At 50.2% G+C, this 20,782-nt stretch overlaps 4 protein-coding genes across 6 annotated transcripts; 1 reads left to right on the top strand and 3 right to left on the bottom strand.

Moving 5' to 3' along the window:
• Window positions 1-356: 356 nt before the first annotated feature.
• Window positions 357-6,219, bottom strand: LOC114873673 (43 kDa receptor-associated protein of the synapse homolog). Its single transcript, XM_029182260.2, has 10 exons — window positions 4,444-6,219; window positions 3,680-3,896; window positions 3,030-3,181; window positions 2,375-2,521; window positions 2,145-2,304; window positions 1,873-2,073; window positions 1,719-1,817; window positions 1,465-1,656; window positions 1,201-1,400; window positions 357-928 (listed from the first exon to the last, which is right to left on the bottom strand). Exons 1-10 carry the CDS (start codon window positions 4,479-4,481, stop codon window positions 718-720), a joined length of 1,617 nt encoding a protein of 538 aa, XP_029038093.1. The 5' UTR covers window positions 4,482-6,219; the 3' UTR covers window positions 357-717.
• A 1,848-nt stretch (window positions 6,220-8,067) lies between these two features.
• LOC114873680 (transcription factor SUM-1) lies at window positions 8,068-13,743 on the top strand. Its single transcript, XM_029182274.2, has 5 exons — window positions 8,068-8,604; window positions 9,070-9,415; window positions 9,525-9,695; window positions 11,215-11,293; window positions 13,213-13,743. The coding sequence occupies exons 1-5, from the start codon at window positions 8,270-8,272 to the stop codon at window positions 13,347-13,349; spliced, it is 1,068 nt and encodes a 355-aa protein (XP_029038107.2). The 5' UTR covers window positions 8,068-8,269; the 3' UTR covers window positions 13,350-13,743.
• A 1,063-nt stretch (window positions 13,744-14,806) lies between these two features.
• LOC114873681 lies at window positions 14,807-16,089 on the bottom strand. Its single transcript, XM_029182275.2, has 2 exons — window positions 15,961-16,089; window positions 14,807-15,893 (listed from the first exon to the last, which is right to left on the bottom strand). The coding sequence occupies exons 1-2, from the start codon at window positions 16,078-16,080 to the stop codon at window positions 15,027-15,029; spliced, it is 987 nt and encodes a 328-aa protein (XP_029038108.1). The 5' UTR covers window positions 16,081-16,089; the 3' UTR covers window positions 14,807-15,026.
• Window positions 16,090-16,636: 547 nt separating this feature from the next.
• On the bottom strand, window positions 16,637-20,758 carry LOC114873666 (SRP-independent targeting protein 1-like). Of its 3 annotated transcripts, none has more exons than XM_029182243.2 (8): window positions 20,272-20,758; window positions 18,875-19,488; window positions 17,926-18,809; window positions 17,713-17,868; window positions 17,403-17,643; window positions 17,205-17,331; window positions 16,956-17,113; window positions 16,637-16,901 (listed from the first exon to the last, which is right to left on the bottom strand). In XM_029182243.2, the coding sequence occupies exons 2-8, from the start codon at window positions 19,469-19,471 to the stop codon at window positions 16,680-16,682; spliced, it is 2,385 nt and encodes a 794-aa protein (XP_029038076.2). In that variant the 5' UTR covers window positions 19,472-19,488; window positions 20,272-20,758; the 3' UTR covers window positions 16,637-16,679. The 3 variants fall into 3 exon arrangements, with proteins under 3 accessions (XP_029038076.2, XP_029038074.2, XP_029038075.2); XM_029182241.2 differs by having other exon boundaries at window positions 16,637-16,885; XM_029182242.2 differs by lacking the exon at window positions 20,272-20,758 and adding an exon at window positions 19,924-20,250 and having other exon boundaries at window positions 16,637-16,885.
• Window positions 20,759-20,782: the final 24 nt, after the last annotated feature.

The raw sequence follows: 20,782 nt of genomic DNA, 5'->3' as shown, positions 1-20,782 counted from the left end.
TTTGTTGAAATTAAGTGTACAAAATGACATGTTCTGACCAAACGTCAAGCGATACGAAAAGCATCAGCTGTCATGGCGGTCTTAATCTAACTTCGTAATCGTACTCTAGATGTCGCACATGTTCCTACAAAAACTGTATACTTTCGTATCTTGAAACATTCAAACGATTCGGATAAACGAATCAAATCAATTGAAAAGCTGACACAGATGAAGAATTTTTCATCTCCACGTTTCTCCACTTGTAATTCAGGTTTGTAAAACGTAGTTACTTTTTAACTTAGGCGAAGGTAAACTATCAGTTCATTTTATTCTAGTATAGAAAACGAAGAAGGAGGGAAATGATTATAGAAGACAAGTGAACAGAATGTGCAGTTTTATTGCCATTAATTTTCATCGAATTGTGCTAGTTTCCTTAAAATTTCTTCATCCTAATTGAATAGTGAAACGATCGGTGATCCGCGTTATATAACGTTAAATGCTAATCGTTAATTGGCAGATTGCGCAAGCTTAATCGCGCGTATACACCGCATAGTTTGAGCAGAGATCGTTTGCCGTGCTCGTGGTTAACGATCGTCACCAGGTTTCGTGCGGGTGTTTTCATTCGCGTCGGAATCGGGGCACGCGTATGCGCGTGAGACAATCGTGTCATCGATGACCGCGTAGAAAGGAGCATTTCGTCCGAACGATATCCGAACAGATTTCGAACAGATACCGCGTTTAAACGCTGCTCGTGGCAGCGTGACAATCGTCTAGCGTGGCTAGACTGCTGGCTCTCAACGACGCCAGACTCAAGGAACTATGATTCAAAGTACTCATGCCGTGAGGGTCTTCGCAATGCAGGTACAATCGTGAACTAACGGACTTGTGACAGTCGGGACACAGACGTTTCTTCTTCTTGTCGCGTCTCTTCAAGATGTCGTATGCGCACCTGTAAATCACGCGTGTCTCGATTACACGGGCCGCGGAGGGAATCGAAACGGAACGGAACGGAGCGGAACGGAACGGAACGGAACGGAACGGAACGGAATGGGAATAGAACGGAATAGGAATGGAACGGAATGGGAATGGAACGGAAGGGAACAGAAGGGAACGGAAGTAAAGTGGAATGGAACGGAACACAAATCGACACTGTGTTTTATTGTTCGTTTCAATGATCACGTTGTACGTATGTACTTATGTACGCTGTAACGTTCGTTTCACCTGGCGTGCAATATGTGAGAGCAGGGAAGCGCCTCCAAGGAATCGGCCTCGAGACCGAACGGCTCGTTGCAGCTACCGCATCGCAACTCCAAGTCTTCCTCCATCGCCGCGGCTAATCTTTCGTGATGGGCCTTTTGTTCTTCGTCACCGAGGGAACCGTAAATCCGCGAGAGCCTTGATCTCACGGTTCGCACCAGGAACTATGAAACAAGTATGTATAATTACGATTCTATAATCGATTAATAGGGGTAGGTGTCGTTTTACCTTAGCACCGACCGATCCAGCAACTTCGAGTAGTCTCGTGTTGAACTCTAGGGGACGACAATTGCATATTTTATGCTGAAGTCGAAGGGCTTCGAGACATCTCGCGGCACCGTCCATCGCCTCCATTTGGCAGAGGCGATCGCCGGTCGCTGCCGCGGAACCCATCGCGCTTTCGTATTGCCGAAACGCTTTCTATAATATGCGTAATAGAAAAATTACGACGACGGTACGCGCGATATTCCCGCTCAACTTACGTTTATGTCGGATTTTTTCCGATAAATATCCCCCATTATTCGTATACTTCGGGCATAGCTGGCTTGATCCCCGGAAACTAGCGAGAGTCGCGTTGCCTCCTGTACCAATTAAACGATCAAACTTTTGCAACAGAAAGCTTTACTTAATACTTACCGAGCAATAGTCGTGGGCGTCACCGAGTTCGCCCTTTTTTCGAAGCGCCGCGGCCATTTGCAGCAAGGCCGCCCTGTGATGGCGCGAATTCAAATCGCCCAATTGTAAACTCCTCGAGAGATCGTACGCCCGTGCGGCGTATCTCGCGCTTTTATCCGCGTCGTGCAATCTGCAGAACAACTCCGACAGACCAACGTATACCTATGAATCGAACACCGATTTAATGTAATCCCTTGCCGATCATCTTGCCTTTCGAAAATGAATCGGCTTACTTGTAACTCCAGCGAGGGGTCTTGAATGGAATGGGCAATTTTGTGCGCTCTCTGAAACGCTTCCAAAGCTTTGCAAAATCCAGCCAGTTCCAAGTGGACTCTGCCTACCGTCAGATGAACCAGTCCAGCGGTCGCGCACTGATCGCATTCGTTGTACAAACTACGCAAAGGCGTAGGATTTACGATAACGATTACATTCTTTCGGAAGTAGGTAAAATAAAATCGAGTACCTGTGTCTCGCGTAATCCAAGGCTCTATCGAGCGCGCCCAATCTTTCGTGTGCCCTCGCCAAATTCAAGTATGCCTCTGCACGCATGTTAGGCGAGTCCAGCTCCTCGGAGATGCACAATTGTTTGTGGCCAAAGTCGATGCTATCCCTGAAACGACGCGATTTCTCTTTCCTTTATCCTTATTTAACGAGTAAAGTTCACGGGTTCTTGTCGCGTTTCGTTTCGAGAAACCGACGGAAACGGAAACGGAAACGGAAACGGAAACGCTTCGTTACCGTGTCAAGGATCTTCGAGCTTCTTCCGACTCTTTCACCCGGTTAACCAAACACACTATCTTTCGGTTACGATCTCTCTATTAAGCTCTTTTCTCTCTTCCTGCTTCGTAGATTCGAATTTAAGGATTATGTATAAATTCGTTCTTTTTTCGTTCTTCGCAAAGCACGTTTAGATTAATTTATTCGAAGCAGTGACGAAACGCGCAACAGCAGAGAGGTCGTACCGCATTAATTATACGATGCAAATACGGTGCAAAAGTGGAGGCCGCGTTAGCCTATATTCTATATTCAGGGAAAGAAGACGGTAGGTACTACGCGTTCCTCTCGCGTCGCTAATTCGACGAGTGGACTCGAAGACCGACGGTATAGAATACCGATACCTGTACTTTCCCCAGTCCATGTAAGCTTGATACAGATAGCCGAGAAGAGCAAATTTGTCTTCCCGTTGTCTGATGTTTTTCAAAGCGCCCCTCCATTTTCGAACAGCGGCCTGTTGTTTGTGGGCGCGGTACAGTTTCAAGCCTTGTTCCACCTGGAGCAAAAAAGGAATCGGTATTTTTAATTAACGAGCAAGGTTGCGTTTCAGGGTAAACGCTAAACGTCGTATCGATTCGTCCTTGAACTTCCTCAACCGATGGTTTAAGATCCAACGATCCCGCGCGATATAAATAGGTTGGATCGACCTCGAGGAGGGGTAGAACGTTAAGAAGGGTGATCGAGCGTCGACGATAACGCAATTTCCCGATCAACCGGAAATCAAGCCGTCCACTTTCCTCTTGTTTTATCGGCGCGAAGGTTGTGATTGTTTAGTCACGCGAACGCGCGAACACGAATCGATTTCACGGACGGTGCGGCGCGATCGGAAGGCCACGGGTCGCGTGCGTCTGATCCGTAACGGCGTGCACGCTCGGCAATGACCGAGAAAGAGCGTCCGTCGAGGCCGCGGAACGAGAACGGGTTAAAAAAAAGCAGCAAAGCAAAGCAAGTCGTGGAGGAAGGTTACGCGAGATTGCGCGTCATCGTTATTTACCCGTCTTCGAGCCATATGCTGATCCAAACGACGTCTGCATCCTATCAGACATTCCCACAAACCAGACCCGGACCTGCCGTTCTGGTAGTGGCCGTTTCCGTTCGAACCCTGGTGCCGATAATCCTCCTCGGTGAACTCGCATACGTCCAAAGGATGTCGCGATCCGTCCGGACTACCCAACAGAGCGGTCGCCGATAACTGATGGCTGGCCGGACCGCTGTGAACAGCAAAGAACGATCGGTTTTGGCTGTCGAACGTTCGTCGCCAAGATTTCGTTCCATCGGCGTGGCGCACCGCGGTGCAACGCGACGAAACGCGACCAGACGCGGTCAAGATCTTACGTAATACGACAATATTCGAAATATCGAGAGCAACGTTGTTGAACTCGGATCGCGTTGGAAAGGCGGTGCGGTGCGGTTCGGTTCGGTTCGGTTCGATTGCAGGAGACAGCAAAGGATCCTAAAGGTTTGCCAGCTCGAGACGGACGGGACGAGCTGGTAGCTGCTAGTCGTTGTGGGCGAGGCACCTGTGACCTCTTTTGCTGACCTATATACCGAGTTGGCGAGCACCGCGGCACTCGCGACAATCGCCCCTCCCGTTTCCCTTCGTTTCCGTTCCATTTTCTTTCCCGTCGTTTCCTTCCGTTTCCCTTCGCCGTTGCGCTTGCTTTTACACCTACCGCCTTTCCACCGCTTTAAGCCAGTCGCGTCGCGTCGCGTCGCGTTCCATACCGATCGGTTGTTCACGATCGAATCGATACTTGCCCGAGATAATCTCTCGAAGATATAGATTCCCATGACATGGCTACGTTTGTTTATCCTCGTTACTTTTCTCTCGGGGCAATAGGTTTTCCGAGCGGGCTTTCACGGGCATCGTCTCGATCGCGTGGCTCGATCCTCCACAGTTTCCCGATGTCGTCAACTCGACGCGACGCGGCTTTTCCTCGTATCGCGGAGATGGGCCGCTTTGCGTTTCATCGGCTCGATCGGTGCACCGCTCCGTCGCGATCTCGATTCGCCGTGATTCCCCGGGTACGACGAGATATCGGAGAGAGGACCGAAAGAAAATACGTAGCGTCGAGTAGTAAAAGGTATTCGAGGTAGAGCTCTTTTCCCGGCCTGTTTCGTCGAGGTTGCTTTTGGACAGAGATTTTCCACGTCGACGGAGTTAATTGTATTTGCGCGATTCGGAAAAAATAGCTTCTGTTTTTGCGCGTTCTCTTTTTCTTTTGTACTTGCGTTTAATTGAGCACCGTGAAGAAATACTGCGATTACCGGGAAAGGCGGGTGAAGAGGAGGAGGAGCACGGTCACGGTAACCGTGATTACGGGCTGGATCTGGGATTAGGATCGGGATCGAGATTGGAAACGACGTAGGACGGGTGCGAGAGGTAGCGCGAGTCGAAAGCGTACGGGCAGACAAGACGAACCACCGATCCGTCAATCATCCACGCGGCAGCGATTCAGTTTCGATTCGATTTCGGTTTTTATTCTTTTTTTAGCGTCCGGCGCTTTTTTTTTTATTATTATTAATTTCGTTCTATCGTTCAACGAGTAACATCGTATAATCTATGACACTATAACGATACATATACGTATATTTGATAGAGATAATGGCTATTTGGTATCGAACACAGTGGTACTAAAGGTTCGAGCAAAACCGCCGAACACGTTCGGTAATAACGCGACTTCATCCCCCACCCCCTATGCCATTGCCAATTTCGTTTCGCGCGCACGAGAAACGCGCGCGAATTTCCACGGGACCGTTTCTCTTGATTTAACAGACGCTTTAACCCTTTCTCGAGTCGATTACGTCGCGTCCGTGTTGGTTTCGCGGGTCGGCTCGTCTCGCGGCGATTAAATTGTTGAACAAGCCAATTCTAAAGGGAGGAATCGGCTGGGAATCGTAGCGGCGATCGAGATCAGCGTCGAAAATCGTGTCGGCGATGATTTTCTACGTTGGTTCGACGGAGCGTATAAAAGCTCGGGATTGAAATTCGGCGTCCGTCTCGAGTGAAATAGTGGAAAACGCTTGAGAGTCGAACGCGCGCAATGACGTTTTGTCCTCGCGGGAGAAGAAAGAACGACGACGATCTCGTTTGGTTCAACGCGTTTCCACATGCCGTAGCTCGATGTTCCGCCGTACGAAAACGTTTCCTTCTCCCTTTATCGTTTGCCGCCCCTCCTCCACTCCACTCTTCTTCCCTTTCTTCTCTTTGTTCCTTTGACGTCCGTGTTTCTTCCGTCGCCTCGCCCGTTGGGTATCGTCGCGAATCGAGAGGGTGTTATCGAAAAACGAAACGCGACGGAAAGCGATCGAGAAGAAGACGAGAAGACGAGACCGCGTTGTCGAAGGGTCGCGGACCGCGAACGGATCAACGGCTCGACCGTACGACCGTCCGATCGTCCGACCGTCGCGTCGGGGCGGGGGGACAACCTTCTCCCCGTGCTCGGTGCTCGCGAAAATCAACCGGCAATGGTCGGGTTAGAACTGTCGCGCCCGAGCCGCAGCAGCCCGCAACGCACGACCCGACCGATTCCTCTCTTCTCCTTTCCTCTCCTACCCCAACACCCCTTTCTCCCTCCTGTTATCCCACCGACCTTCTCCATCTTCCTCGCACCAACCCTCTCCCTCTCCCTTAACACTACCACCCTCTTTCCTTTTGGTCCGCTGCTCTAATCTCCTCTCCTCTCTTCTCCGCTCCTCGCCACTTTGCTGCACCACTCTCTCCTCTCTCTTTCCCTTACGCCTTACGCTCTCTCACCCCGCGTTCCAAGCTTTTCTCTGCTTTCCCCTTCGCCTCCCTTCCCGCCACGTTTTACCTTTCCTCTCCTTTTCACCGATCATCGTTATCCTCCCCGACCCTTCGTTGTTCTGCCTCGTTCTCTTTCGTACACACACACACACAACGACGCGGAGAGGGTGGCGGTGACGCGCGCGCGAGCGAGCCTTTTCCATATCCGGCTGCAGCCCATCCCTTCGCGCTTCTACTACCCCCTGTGCAGCTGACAACCATTTCGATCCGCTTGCTTTATCTCGAGCAGGAATATTTGTAGGATATGTAGGACGGAAAACGTCGGTTGACCTTTGGTAGAAAATTGCTAGGAGACAAACGCGTGAACGCGGTTGATTTTCGTCGGGGACGCGTTTCGCCATAAAAATGGGCGAGGCATTGCCCTTTCGTGAACTTTCAGCTTTGGCGGATGTAGGTATCCCAGCCGGCACCGAATCCTGAAAGGAGGAGAGAGTGACCCGTTTTTCGTCTCGCTTCTCGTATCTGGATCGTCCGCCTTGCGCCTTCCTCCCTCTTCGTTTTCGACACGATCGCCTCCGAGTTGTTCCGAGATTTCACGAGAACCGTCCCGTTTACGGGGGTGCGATACACCACCGCCGCCCTCACCGCCACCTCTACACCCTCACCCTCCTCCTCCCCCATCCCTGCTTCCTCTCTCCGCTTACGGCTTACGTATTCCATTCGACAACGCGGCCGATGCGCGCGTGACCCCACGGATGTTCAGAGAGATCAACCGTATCCGGAGATCGTCATCCTTGCTATCCCACCAACAATACGATCCACGCGTTTGCTATACTTTAGAAATTTGTTTCTCCATCGATCCATCGTTTTCTTTTCGTTAACCTCGCTTTCCGCCTCCATTCTCCCGCCTTTTATTATCCATAACGATTCAGAGGCTTCGGCTACGGTATCGCGTTTCTTTTCTTATGTAGGTAAACGGGTTATCGGTTCAAGGTCGATCTGAACTATCCGAAGAACGTGGTCGGAAATCCTCGGATTCCTCTTTTATATCTATATCTATATCTATATCTATATCTATTCCTTTTCTTCCGTTTCACCGTTCTAGGATTTCAATCGGTCCGACTAAGAGGCAATGTATCGAAATATTGACATTGGCGCGATCGTGGCGGATAGGGGTGAGTCGGGTCGAACGGAGACGCGGGAGTAACGCGGAAGAGAAGTTTCGAAGACGCGAAAACGCGGTATCGGCGATTAAACCACACCCCCCGACAACATTTCGCCAGCCACTAATTCGAGTTTAGTTAGGAAAGAACGGAGGCGGTACGGCGATGGATAGCAGAGAATTTCCACGCTCTCTAATTGGTCGGTTCCTGGTCGAAAATAATCCATCTGGGTGTAACCAAGCGCTAAACGTAGCTCGTAAAGTATTCGAACGTCGTTGGCTACGCGCGCGTTTCGGCCGAGTCGAGGAAGCTTCGACGCGAGTGCGAGTGCGAGTGCGATTGCGAACGCTTACGACCGGCTACGAAAGTCGACGAGCGTGGACGAACTTACGGCCCGTGCTGGCGCACGCTTTACCGCCACGCGCCGCCGGCTACCGAAAAGCCCGCCGCCGGTTCAATCTTACACCAGACCTCGTCCCGATCTCTCCATCTCGAAGGATTTTTGGGTCCCTCTTCCGGCCCGGGCGCCATGTTCGCGACATTCTTCCAAGTTACCTCGTGCTCGGTATGACAGTCGCTCGAGTTTCGAGATAAACGTTCGGGCAAAGTTATCCTGGACTTCCGTTTCGGACGAGCACGATCGTTCGCCAGGACGGATCTCGGCCGCGATACGATGACCCTCGTGACGGATACGGTGTCTTACGCGTGTCAAGTTGCCGCTAGACAGTCCTACGACGCTTATCGGCATCATCATCTGCAACTTCGGCATCACCCTCACCACACTCAAAACCGTCATCATCGCTACCACCATCATCGGCATCATCATCACTATCATCATCACCATCATCACCGTCGCCGACGCGCTTACGCGTCCATCGAACACCCATCGATCGACTACCACCTGCAAGGATACCTGTCCGAGAGAAACGTGGACGAAGCAACGAGAAGCATCGTCGAGACGAGCGATAACGCGTTCGCGCTAGAATCGGCTAGTTCGCAGCGTTACCGGTACGCGATTCTTTCCCGCTTCGAAACTTGTACGCTTCCGACGATCCAATTAAACCGCTCGTTCTTCCTTCCTTACTGTCTTCCTACCAGTTAACTCGGGCTTCAAATCAGAGTGGAAATCAAGGAGGAACTGGAAATCGTATCGTCGCTCATCGCAATCAGGAGGGTAAACGCGGCGACGTCTTTATCGCGGCATTAAACCATTTTCACCTCGTATTTCGAGATCTCTTTAGCCGCGTCCGCTAACCTTTATCACTCGTCGCAACGCTTGGGTCGCGAGCTTCGCGTTGTCAACCACCTGGAACAATTCCAATCGGCGCCAACTCTTCTTCGTGATACAACCGTGTTATCTTTTCTTTAAATCGAACGAGAGGAAGGAAGGAAGGAAGGAAGGAAGGAAGGAAGGAAGGAAGACGGGCAGAGAAATGGAAACGAGTTGAATTAAATAGTGAATTTGATCGATAGGTCGCGAACACCTCGATACGCGCTGGATTCGGACGCGTCGTCGATCGTGTCGGTGGACGCTTCGGCGGATTTCGAATCGGTTTCCGTGGAGGCGGAGGAGAGCAACGAGGGTAACGATTCGACGGAGCCGAACGAGTCCAACGAACCGAACGATAGGAACAACGAATCGAACGAGAGCGAATCGAACGAGCACGTGCCCCATCCGCACGCGGTGCTCGACGCGACAGCCTCGCCTCACGGACCTCGGAGATGCCTTCTCTGGGCTTGCAAAGCTTGTAAAAAGAAAACCGTTACCGTCGATCGAAGGAAAGCGGCCACCTTGCGAGAAAGGAGACGCTTGAGGAAGGTCGGTTCGAAACGCTCTCGTCTCCGTCGCGTCGCGTCGCGTCGCGTCGCGTCGCCTCTCATTGATCTAACATTTATTTTCCATCACTCAATCGTTGCGATCGTTTCAGGTGAACGAGGCGTTCGAAGTATTAAAAAGAAGGACCAGCAACAATCCTAATCAACGGCTACCGAAAGTGGAGATCCTGAGGAATGCGATAGAGTACATCGAAGGATTGGAAGCGTTGTTGCAGACCAACAGATCATCGCCGGCTCAGGATCACGGTTCAACCGAGAACTCGGTACGTATTCTTCTTTGTCCGAACGCGAATACTCGCGATTTACAAGCGTATACATAATGGTCGAAAGACAGTTCAAAGGACAGGACGAGAGAGAAATGAAAAATCGAAGAATCTGGATGATCGCGGTCGGCAGAAACAGAAACTCGCGGGTTAGCCAACCGTTTCTCGAGGGGATTCTTCACCAGGGGATTATACAATGAAATATATTTCCCTGGTGTTTCGCGCAAAGCAGTCGGCTCGTATTCTCGCTAAATATAAGCTCGATGCTGGGCATTGATTCGACTCGCTGTACTCGCGCTTGCTTTCCTTCCTTTCCGAACGAAATTTCATTTCGATTCTGTTCGCATACTTTTCATCATTTTCGGAGAGATAGAAATATTTGTTTATTTAAATTATACGGGACGAACCCTTAGTGACAGTATAGATATTAGAGAGGCGGAAAGGGGTAGAGGAAAGGGGCGTGAAGGGTAGAAATTAGACGCGGAGCGAACGAATCGATGATTCCCGACGCTCCCGGACGTTCGACGAGCGACAAACAGATAAACTCGACGTTTTATACGGTCGAGAGATTCTGTCGCGAAAGAAGAGTACTCGCATCGACCTCCGGCATCGAGGACACGCAAACCTATCTTCCAGAGCAAACACCGCGCTTATTTAAAGCAGCCGTTTTAGCCACGAACACGGGGCGGTTAACGTATCCTACTTTACGATAAAAGCTCCTCGATTTCGCTTCTCCTTCTCTCTCTCTCTCTCTCTCTCTCGTTTTTTCACCGCCGTCATCTACCGAAAAGCCCTCCAGTCGACTTTTATCTTTTATCGTCGTTGCAAGCTCGTCTCGTAGACGGCTTAGCGTTTTCATCGAGCATCGACGACGTTTCGACGTCCCGAGACTTCGACAGAGGAATACATCATAGTAACAAGTTGTGGATGCGTGTACGAACGGACGCAACACGCACCACGCGAGACGATGGATAGCGCGGCGAGGAACTGCTTTTACTCCGAGAATAGTTGGCCGCGACGCTGCATATAGATGCGCCGAAACAAATAAAGGAAACCGACTCGGATAAAATGTGTACCGAGTGTGTTTAGTGGTCGGCAGAGCGAAGGAATGAATGGAAGAAAGAAAGCGAAAGGGTGGTTGAGCGCGTTACGCCGCGGTCCGCAATGGTCACGCGGCAGATCCTCTCGGTTCGAACGGTTTTTGCGATCTATATCCTCGGCAGTTCGCATCTCCTTTCGTTTGATGGATCCGTGAAAAAAAAGCGTCCTTTATCTTTTGCTTCCCTCCCACCCTTCCTTCCTTCCTTCCTTCCTTCCTTCCTGTAACCCTCTTCCCTCGTCACCCTACCCTGTGGAAAGGCGACGTTTGCCCGACTCTCTAGCCGAACGCGCTCCGATTGACCTACATTTCGCGAACGATCGAATGCAGAGAGGAACGCGAAACGCGAAACGCTACAATCAGAAGCTCGCTAGTCGCTATGTCGATGATCGCAGTGGCATGTTTTCTTGTTTTTTGCAGAATGCAGGCACGTCGCGATACGTGACGGAAAGACTGAGGCAATTCTCGGACCCTTTGGCAAGGTTTCAACCCATCAACGGTGAGTGAGATTCTATCCGCGAAACGGTAATTTTCGTTCGCGTGGTCGTTGAAACGCGCGGAAAGACAGGAAGCGTCTATTAAGGAGCGGTCGCTCCTCTCCTGCTGCTCGCATCCAAAAGCGTAGATCGCTCCGCGATCTACTGGTATTTTTAAGTAGATTAATGCCTGACACGAGACGGAGCATTAAGCAGATCGGTATTAATGAGTTTTGTCACCCTTGAGTGACACTCGGTTTCTATTCGGTTACACTGGCTTGCTATAGATAGCCCACCCGTGAGCTCCTCTCGACGTTTGCTACGCCGTCCTCCCGATACCAGGCGGTCGCGACTCGCGGCCACGCGCCACGCGTCGCGACGCTCCTCTCCCGTCTCTCCTCCCTTCTCGTCTCTCGTTTCACCACTTACCCATTCGAACGCGATCTCTACCTTTCGTACAATTTTCCATGGAAAAGCGAATCGCATCTCTAGGTTTACCCTCGGTTTACGCTTATTTTCGCCCGACTTTCCCTTTTTCTGACCTACCGAATACGTGGCGGAATTAATTGGCCTACATTCCGAAAATAGACGAGTGGCCGCGTCTCTCCTCGCGTAACACGCGATACGCAGCCCCGTGCGCGACAAAATTCCCTGTCGAAGATCGGCGGAGAACGATGTTTCGCGTCCGGGACAATGGTCGTCCGCGTCGTCGAACGCTCGGAGCCAAGAGTGAATCGGTGCGCGCGCAATCCCGCTATTCCGACCATTAAAATAACTCGAGATTAATTAGCGTTAATGAATACCCGAGTATTGGCAAGCGTGGAACATAATTCAAGGCGACGAGAAGGAAGATGGAATGGTACACCGTGGCGCTAGGTCGCGAGACTAGTTTACTCCCCGTGAGGCCTTTCGTCACGGTTGTTTCGCGTGGACACGGGTGGAAATAATATTCTCGCGGTGGCCGGCGCGTAAACGCGAAGGAAAACGAAACGAGTACGGGTTGGTAAGGGGTGGCAAGGGTGAGAGGATGAAGATTCGTGGCACGAGACTCTCGTTAGACGCAGCAGCCTATAATTCATGATCGTAGCGCAACGCCTCCGCCACGTCGGAGGCTACGAGGCGAGGAAAAAGAGTCTGCCCGCTCGGTAGGAATAGACGTGGTTGCAACAACGAGAAACAAGTGCTTTTCGCCGAGCAAACAGATGCCAACGAATTTACCGAACCGTGTCCCACTAGCGTGCTCCGCGATTATTTTAATTAACCGTCCTCTTGCTCGACGGAGGTTCTCCTCCCAGACGGAGTCCTTTCGATTTGGCTTGACTCGTCGCGTCGGATCGAAACCTTCCGGCGAGATCATCAGCCCGCTCGTCGAAGGACGCGCAAAATTCTGTCCGCTCGAAAGTGCCATATATTGCCACGGTACATTAGTATGACGCATCGTCGCCGGGCCATCCTTTCGCCGGCGGAACGCTCGTTTAAACGCGACGGAACTTGCGTCGAAAATACATACCTTGCCGCGTCCAGAATTCGCTAATGCCCTCTCCTCGTCTCTCCTTTTTCTCTACTTTTCTCGTTTACCCGTATCCTCGCTTTTCCTAGCTTTCTTCCGGTCAAACGGTTCGATCGTCGACCAGGCTATTCGAAGCGCGATCGAAAACAAAGAACAGTTTCAACGTCGTCGTCGCGACGGTCGCGACCAGATTTCGTCGTGCTCTCAGTTGCGTTTCTCGCTAATGAGACCGAATGAAAGAGCGATTGTAACAACGAATCGGGCAAACCGACCGAATTAGCGCTTGCTCCGGAGCACGAAGAGGCTGAGCCTTGGAACGAGAAGAAGCGACGAATTTCGAAATCTAACTCTTTGCTCGATGTCCATCGGTTCGAACCACCTGTCGTGATTCCGTACTTATCTTACTCGATTGTTTTTCGCGTTGATCCGCAGGTTTCGAGCACACGGTGGAATCGCAGTCGCTCCAGGTCAGCGGGAGCAGCCTGGATCGTCTAAACATGATCGTCCAAAGCATCAACGGTCCGGCTCGTACGAGTACCGACGGCCATCGATATCCTTCGCACCAGTAACAGTAACAGTAACAGTAACAGTAACAGCCGAGGAGAACGGTATCGAAAGAATCGAGTGCTTTTATCAAGTTCCTAGACGCGATCGGACGTGTCTCTGTTCCTAACCATCCGCCTCGAGGAGTTCTCGTCTCTCTTAATTCTGTCGACGAATCGGACTCTGGAATTTCCGTGGCTAGCTGCGACACCGACTTTTCGATGGGCTCGTGGGACGTCCGGTCGGTCGTCGTGCCAGCTCGGATAACTCTCGGCGAAGGATCGATCGAGACGATTTTACCGCGCGAATTCGCGTTTTCGATCGCACCCCGAGTACCGACGTCGAATGTACATATCATACGTATACGTGCACGCGTGTTTGTTCGCACCAGCTTGCATAGAATAAAGAGCATCGAAATAATTTCTCTCTTTCTCTATGCGTTTCTTAGGCCTCGCGTTCTGTTCCCACGCGATCCACCGGTATTCGAAAAAGCAGATGCTGAGAGGATTCCTTGTCCGTTCGCACGCTTAACACCGAGCCGTGACACTTTCCTCCCTTCTTCCCTTCTTCGCGCTAATAGCTCTGTTTTGTCTCGCCCGGACCCTAGTCTCGTTAAGACGATTCGTCGTCGGTCAGGGGACAGCTGGAGTCTTGTTCGATTTATGGAAGAACGTTTTCGAAAAGCGGCTGCCGGCACGACCAAAAGCATCCCCGCCGGAAGCCGGTGATCTCTACTAGGGTAGTAAATAGAAAAGCTTAGTCGACGAGCCGTTCGTTGCGACACGGTATCGGCACGTTTTATAAACACGAGGGACACATTCGTCTTCCGAATTCGGAAATCTTTGAGAAGACCGGAGAGGAGGGCTCTCGAGTTGAAAAAAAAAAAAAAAAAAAAACGTCAGCGATTTAGGGACGCGATACGACCCTGAATCGTTGTAATTGGGGAAAAGCAGGGAAAACGCGCAGTAACGCGGGGTTACCCAACATTAGCCGAAAATATCCATGTCGCGGGAGTAAGAATAGTTGAGGACGACATAAATATTTTTGGAGTTACTGACCCGTCAAAATTCTCAGCACTTTGAGTCGAGCGTGTGCGTTTCCTTCGTTCGTAGCTTGTCTCGCGAACGCGGGAAAGACGCACGAGTTATTATTCGTTTCAATTCGATTCGAACGAAGTTGATCGGTACGAACTGCCACTGAAAAATATTCCTTCGTCAATTTTCATTTATACCGAGAAACATTTACCGGTGTACCATCTGTGTTTCGATAGAGAGGGATTTTCAAACTTTAAATTCGTAAGCCCGCGAAACGCGAAACACTGCGATACTCCTTCCGCCATCTGACGGTTCGACTTATTCGAAACGTTTCGCTTTCTCTCCACAGTATCACGCTACTTTCACCGGATTTCCTGTTCTATCGACCGAGTCGACGCGCTCTTTCTGCCGCGTTTTTGAATTTTTTTTCATAGAAAGACATCGAAGGATTTAAATTTTAACGAATCTTTATTACATATAAAAATGAACGGTGCTACAAAAACAGACGGATTAGTCGAGAAAGAGATAAGTTGTATAAATCTCGTTCAAGGAGGACGAGAAACAACGTAGAGTGTTCTTTTATTTTATATGAAATTGAATCGAAAAAGGAGAAAGGGAAAAGGGATACTGTGAGTGAAAGGGAAAGGTATATTGTTCTCTCCCGAATATTTAAATGATAGGCATCGAAAGGAGAAGAACGATCGACGAAAGGAAACGAGAAGCAAAGGTCGAGAAGGTAGTCGGTCGGTGCGCACTTTGACCGCTGCTTTTTGGGCATTTGCAGTTTCCGGCGATGCACACCGTGTTATTGCGATTATGAAAAGCTTCCGAGTTTCCTTTATTCCTGGTATAAACGATCTCCGTGGGCAGACGATTGTTCGCGCTCTGAATTTTACTCGACGAGAGCCTCATCGAGCTCTTCCCGTCTGCGCAGGTACCGTTTATCTCGATGCTGTTGCTCGCGACTAGGTTTGCGCTCGCGTTCGAGAAGACGCAATTTTCCAGGAAAACCAGATCGCCTTCGATCAACACGTAACCAGGTTTTCCCAGCCGAAACGTCGATCGAACGATCTCGACGCTCGAGAAGTAAGCGAAATTCAATGAATCCGTGACGTTTCGAAATTCGCTGTCTATTATGCGCAGAGTGTTGCCTCGTTGCGAGAAATTCAGCTCGTCGATGCGTTCGATCGTGACGTTGATCATGGAAAAATTGTCGACCTTCAGATCGGTGAATCGTTCCTCGAACTTGTCGATCCTCGCGTCCTCGATGCGGAACGTCTCGATGCTTGTCAAACTGACGAATGTGTCGTGAGTGATCAAAGGTATCCGCCGAATCCTGGATAACTTTAATCGCTTCATTTTCTTCGAGGTGAGGAACAGCTCGAATATCAGCCTCTCGCTGATGTTTTGTACAACGATCTCCGTGATCCGATTCGCCTCCGTCAAGCTTGAAAAGTGTAGATTCGCGAATGTACAAGAAGCGATCCTCAGACTGGTCACGTTTTCGTAGTTGTACCCTTCCGGCAAGAAAAACTCCTGCAACAGAAAAACGCTAGCAACGCGGACACCCGTTGGATTTGCGCGCGGATCAGCGGGAATTTACCTCGTTTCCGATGCATCGGCACTTGACGATAGTTTTCTCATGAATTTTGCATTGCTCGCTGATGTCGTACGCGGCTGTCATCAAGACCGCGTAACTTATCACCGCCAGTATCGCGTTCATTTCCTTCCGCTTGCACGCTCTTCCTTCTTAGTCCCCGTTCACTAGAATTTCCGTTTACACTCGGCAGATTTTCGAGGATCCGCTCGTCGCGGAACGTACGCGACCAAAGTCTGAGGGAACGGTCTCGGTGGACGCGCGTCATAGTCGCCGTCAGAAAAACATTAATCAGAGTCTCGGTGTAGAGGAGGAGCGGCGAATAAAAATCGTTCGATCGTCGGGATTAAGATGGACACTTGTTTCGTGCCGCTTTTATATTGACTGACAGTGAGCTGTAGCCGTGGAATCGTTGCTCCTCCTTCCTTCCTACACATTCGAAACCTATCCGCCACTCGTTACGTACCAATTTCACGCCGGAAGGGCACGCCATCGTTTCACCGGAACTGCCGGACACTGTTGGGAAAATAACGAACGTCGGTTTCATCGAGCATTAGCTTTGTTCCTTCACACTTTGCACACTTTGCACATCTCTCCTGTTCCTGTCTCGATTTAACTTAACTAAATTAACGATTTTTTTTTTTAACGTTTTAACCAATTTTCTTCCCTGGGAATTCCATGCCCGTTAGGGTCTGCCGTAGAAGATCTTTCCGAGCGCTTCCTTCCTATCCGGGGGGACCAGGACGAACGGGCTTTTCCCTTGACGATTCAGCAGATTCCTGTTCCCTCCGGCGTGAATCAACAGCCAACAGACTTCCGTTTGTCGGTTCAGCGGCGCGTTGTTCGACACGCTCGCAGCCGCGTGCAACGGCGTGTCGTGATCGTAGTTGATCGCGTTCACCAATTCGGAACCGCACGCGTCCAACAGTACCTGTCGAACGTGCACCCTAGATAGTTGAAAGAAATAGAAAAGGAGAAAACAGCGAACGGGATCGTTGTACCTTTACGAGAGCTGGATCGCAGGCTCTGGACGCGGCTATGTGCAACGCGGTGTCGCCGCGTTCCGTTTCCTTCGTTCGAGGATCCGCTCCGTGCTTTAGAAGCATCTTCACGATGGCCAACGACGAATTTCCTATCGCGACGTGCAGAGCGGTTTTTCCTACGAAACAAACGAATGCGAAAACGTTCGAATTAATCACCGAACCATTGGGTGGGTAATCGTACGATCGTCACTCGGCCAGTAGTCTAACCATCGTAATTACGCTTCGACAGATCGAATACCGCGTTCCCCTGGTTAGTTCTCAGCGCTAACAATTCGGCCAAAACTTCTATGTGAGAGTCCCCTTGCTCAGCGACCGAATGTATCAATGAGTAACCCTGAGAAAAATCGAAAGATCGATCATTCAGATGGGAAATGAAGGGAAATGAGGGTGAGGATCGAAACTTACGCGAGTACGATACAGTCGTTGGCTAACGTCGATGTTCTTCTGCAGCATCGCCGCCGCTAGATACCCGGTAACGTAAGGAAACCGTGGACAATTGATCGCGGCGAAATAAAGCGCGTCCTCTCCACGGTTGTTGGTGGTCGCGAGAGCTCCTTTCATCGTGCTTAACCGCTCGACCAGCGGTGCCAGGTACGCCTTTTTCCGGGCGAATTCCTCCGGATTGCCAACCAGGCACATCAGCATTCTATCGGGGAAAGAGAGGAACGTTAGATCGAGGTTGACGCGAAGAAAATTCTATCGAGCTTCTTCTTACGTGTCCCCGTCCTCGTCCTGCTTGGCGAGCTCCTCGACGGGTCGTTTCAGCAGGTTCATCATAGCCTTCTCCACCTCTTTAGGATTCACCTGTTCCTTCAGCCTGTCGCTTGCAGTGACGGATGGTAAATTCAACGACGGCCAGGGCGTCGTATTTCTATGAACGCGTGATAATCAGTTTCTCAATCTTGCCAACTTAGCTGCGAACACTTACCGTTGCCGTCTGTGGCACGATTCGAAAGAGGCGACCATTTTTGGTATGCGAGAATCGTCGGTGGTGTTGGTCGGTTTGATAGTTTCAAAGATGTTCAAGTTAGCGTCGGCCACGATCGTGGACGACGACGAAACGTTCGAGGGCGAATTTAACAAGGAATTCAAGTCCGGAAACGATACGTCCGAGGGACAAGGGGAGAAATTGACGGCAAGTTCTTCGGGATTCGTTTGCTCGTAGTTAATTCCAGTCAAGACGGAGAATTCTTCCCGCGTTCCGTCCACTTCCACGTTCTTTCCCCCTTCGCAATAGTTCAGAAGTTCCTGGCACACTTTCATCAACAACTCTGGATTACCGATATTGTAGATTTCATCCGTGGACTCGGTCGTGTCCTGTTGCTTCTGGATAGAGAATTTCTCGAAATGCTTGTTAATTTGCTTGTCGACCAGCGGGGTATACGGCATCTGGTAAGTGTATGGACTAGCCGCATCGCCGTAGGATTGATTCGAGGATGAGGACGAATAGCTGGAGGAACAGGAGGATAGTTGGGTGGGCCTGTAGACGGACGGTTCGAGCGCGTTAATCGGAGGATCGAAGATTGTCTCGAACGTCTTGTTTGTTAGTGAAAGTCGTCGTTGCTCGCAGTTAGAGTCGTCGTTGGTCACGGGAGAGGAATCGAGAGAACCTTGATTGAAATTCTGCGATCCCGTGGTTGGCCACAGGGAATCGGTGCTGATAGTCGAGGGGGGAGAATAAGCGAGACCGGAGGATTCTCGATTCTCGTTATTGGAGGAGCGTTGAGCCGCTTGAAAGGTACCGTTTAACACGTTCTCCATCAACAGGTACTCGCTTAAGTCATTAACGTCGGTCGGCGATAGAGGGATGAACTGAAACAACCATAAAAAACAGGATTTTATAGGTGAAATTTCTGACAATCTCTCTCTTTCCTTACCTCATCTTTCGAATCGTACACCTGCGATCCAATCTCGTTACTCTCAACGGTACAACAACTCTTATTAATCTTCTCCACGCTTTTAGTGTATTCGCGCAACTCTCTTTCGTTTCTACGCCCAAACAAGTTTTGATCGAAATTAGTGGTGTAAGGTGGATCGCGAGGCGAGGAAAAGACGTGCGATTTCATCGGTCCACGTTCGATAAGGTTTTCGTCCCCCTCGTCGTCGTCGTCGTCGTCGTCGTCGTCTTCGTCGTTGTCATCACTCTCATCCTCCTCGTTTGTTTCGTCTTCCGTCTCTTCTTCTACTTTCTTTTCGACATTTTCCACATTTTCCACATTTTCCTCCTTTTCTTCCGCGTTCTTCTCTTCTTTGCATTTATCGTCGTCGTTGGAAACGACGAGATCAGGGAAGTTGATTTGAGGAATGTGTTCGTTATCGGCCGTAACACAGAGACGCTGAATCTTTTCGGTCACGTCCTCGACGGCATTCGTTTCGGGGCTCTGGTTCCGAAGAGCCGTCTCCGCGTACGCGTTGCTCATCTTCGACGAGCCTTCCTTCTTCTCGCGGCTTTCGTGGAACAAACCGCAACGCATTACGGGAACGATATTACCTATAAATCAATTTAATGTAATAAACGAAGCGATCTCATTTAGAACCGCGTTGTGTTTTGTAAAACTCGTGTCACTCCACTGAATTAGAAACGACTGGAAACGAAGGTTGCTGTTGTTCCAATAAAAAGAGCTACGCAATGAAAAGAACAATACGGTGGAGTAGGAAAATGTTAGGGGGATTTTATCGAATAAACAATTAGAAGGAGACACCGCTTACGGCGTGTTATTCTTATCGCAATTGGCAATATAATTGTTTTCTAGGAACTGGAGGCTCGGTTAACGAGTAACGCGGATAACCGGCGATCGTTTTCCCTTCTTTCTGGAATATTTTAACGCGAGCAGAACGAGTCTGTCGTTGATTTGACTATGTATAATTTATGCATCTATCGGTCCACTCCGTGTCGCGTTGCGACGTCGTCGGCGATGAGAATCACCTTGATCCGTATCGCGATTGTGCCAACGGGAGCAAGGCACGACAACTGTTTTCAGTCACTATTCCGTGAATTTCAAGTTTTCGCAGGAAATCTAAAGAAATTCCATCATCACCGCACGACCTTCGGACCGATATATCGATTCGATCCGGATCGATTCAAGAGCACACTGCGTACTGGGATTCGGAATTTACGCCGGTTTAAAGGCGAAGGTGGGGCAAGATATCATCGCGACGGCCTCTGTTCCCTTCCACATTCGATCCTCGTCTCTCCATCGCTCCGTTTGTCGCGGTCAAACCACGTCGCGGTGCGTTTCGAGCAGTCGGAAAAGCAAGCATGGCGACTTCTTACCAAAGTATCCCGTAAGTTCCTCCTAGTTGCCGATGTCTTTTCCGATGGCTTTTCCGACGGATGCCGTGCGGATAAGGTTTTTCTCGCAAAGCCTCTGCGTAGAAATGTTAGCGGGTGAAATCAGTCGGATAACCCGCCGACCGATTATATTCTCGTCTGACTCGCGATAGCGGCCACGCATGCGCAACCTATCTATGACGTCGTTCCAACTTCCATTTGCGTTCGTGATCGCGATCGCGATCCCGCCTGCGATCGTCTTTCGAACGACCTCTTTCGCCGAACCGATTTTTCTTTCTACGTCACTGTTTACTCTCGGTACCGTTTGTTAATCGCACTCGTTGCTCGCTTTTCACTTGGTCACACTTTGCGCTCGACTCGTTTCCACATTCTACTGTGGACAGTCTCTCGCGTGTGATCTCCACGAGTTACGCTAAAAGAATAAGAAATGGAAATAGTCAGAGCTGGCGGTGGAAAGAACGCGTCGAGGAGAAGGGATTTCACGACACTCGCA

This window comes from Osmia bicornis, chromosome 13 (genome assembly GCF_907164935.1).
Source record: "Osmia bicornis bicornis chromosome 13, iOsmBic2.1, whole genome shotgun sequence".
In the NCBI taxonomy this organism is placed as follows: Eukaryota; Metazoa; Arthropoda; class Insecta; order Hymenoptera; family Megachilidae; genus Osmia; species Osmia bicornis.
This window is presented reverse-complemented; position numbering and strand designations above follow the sequence as displayed.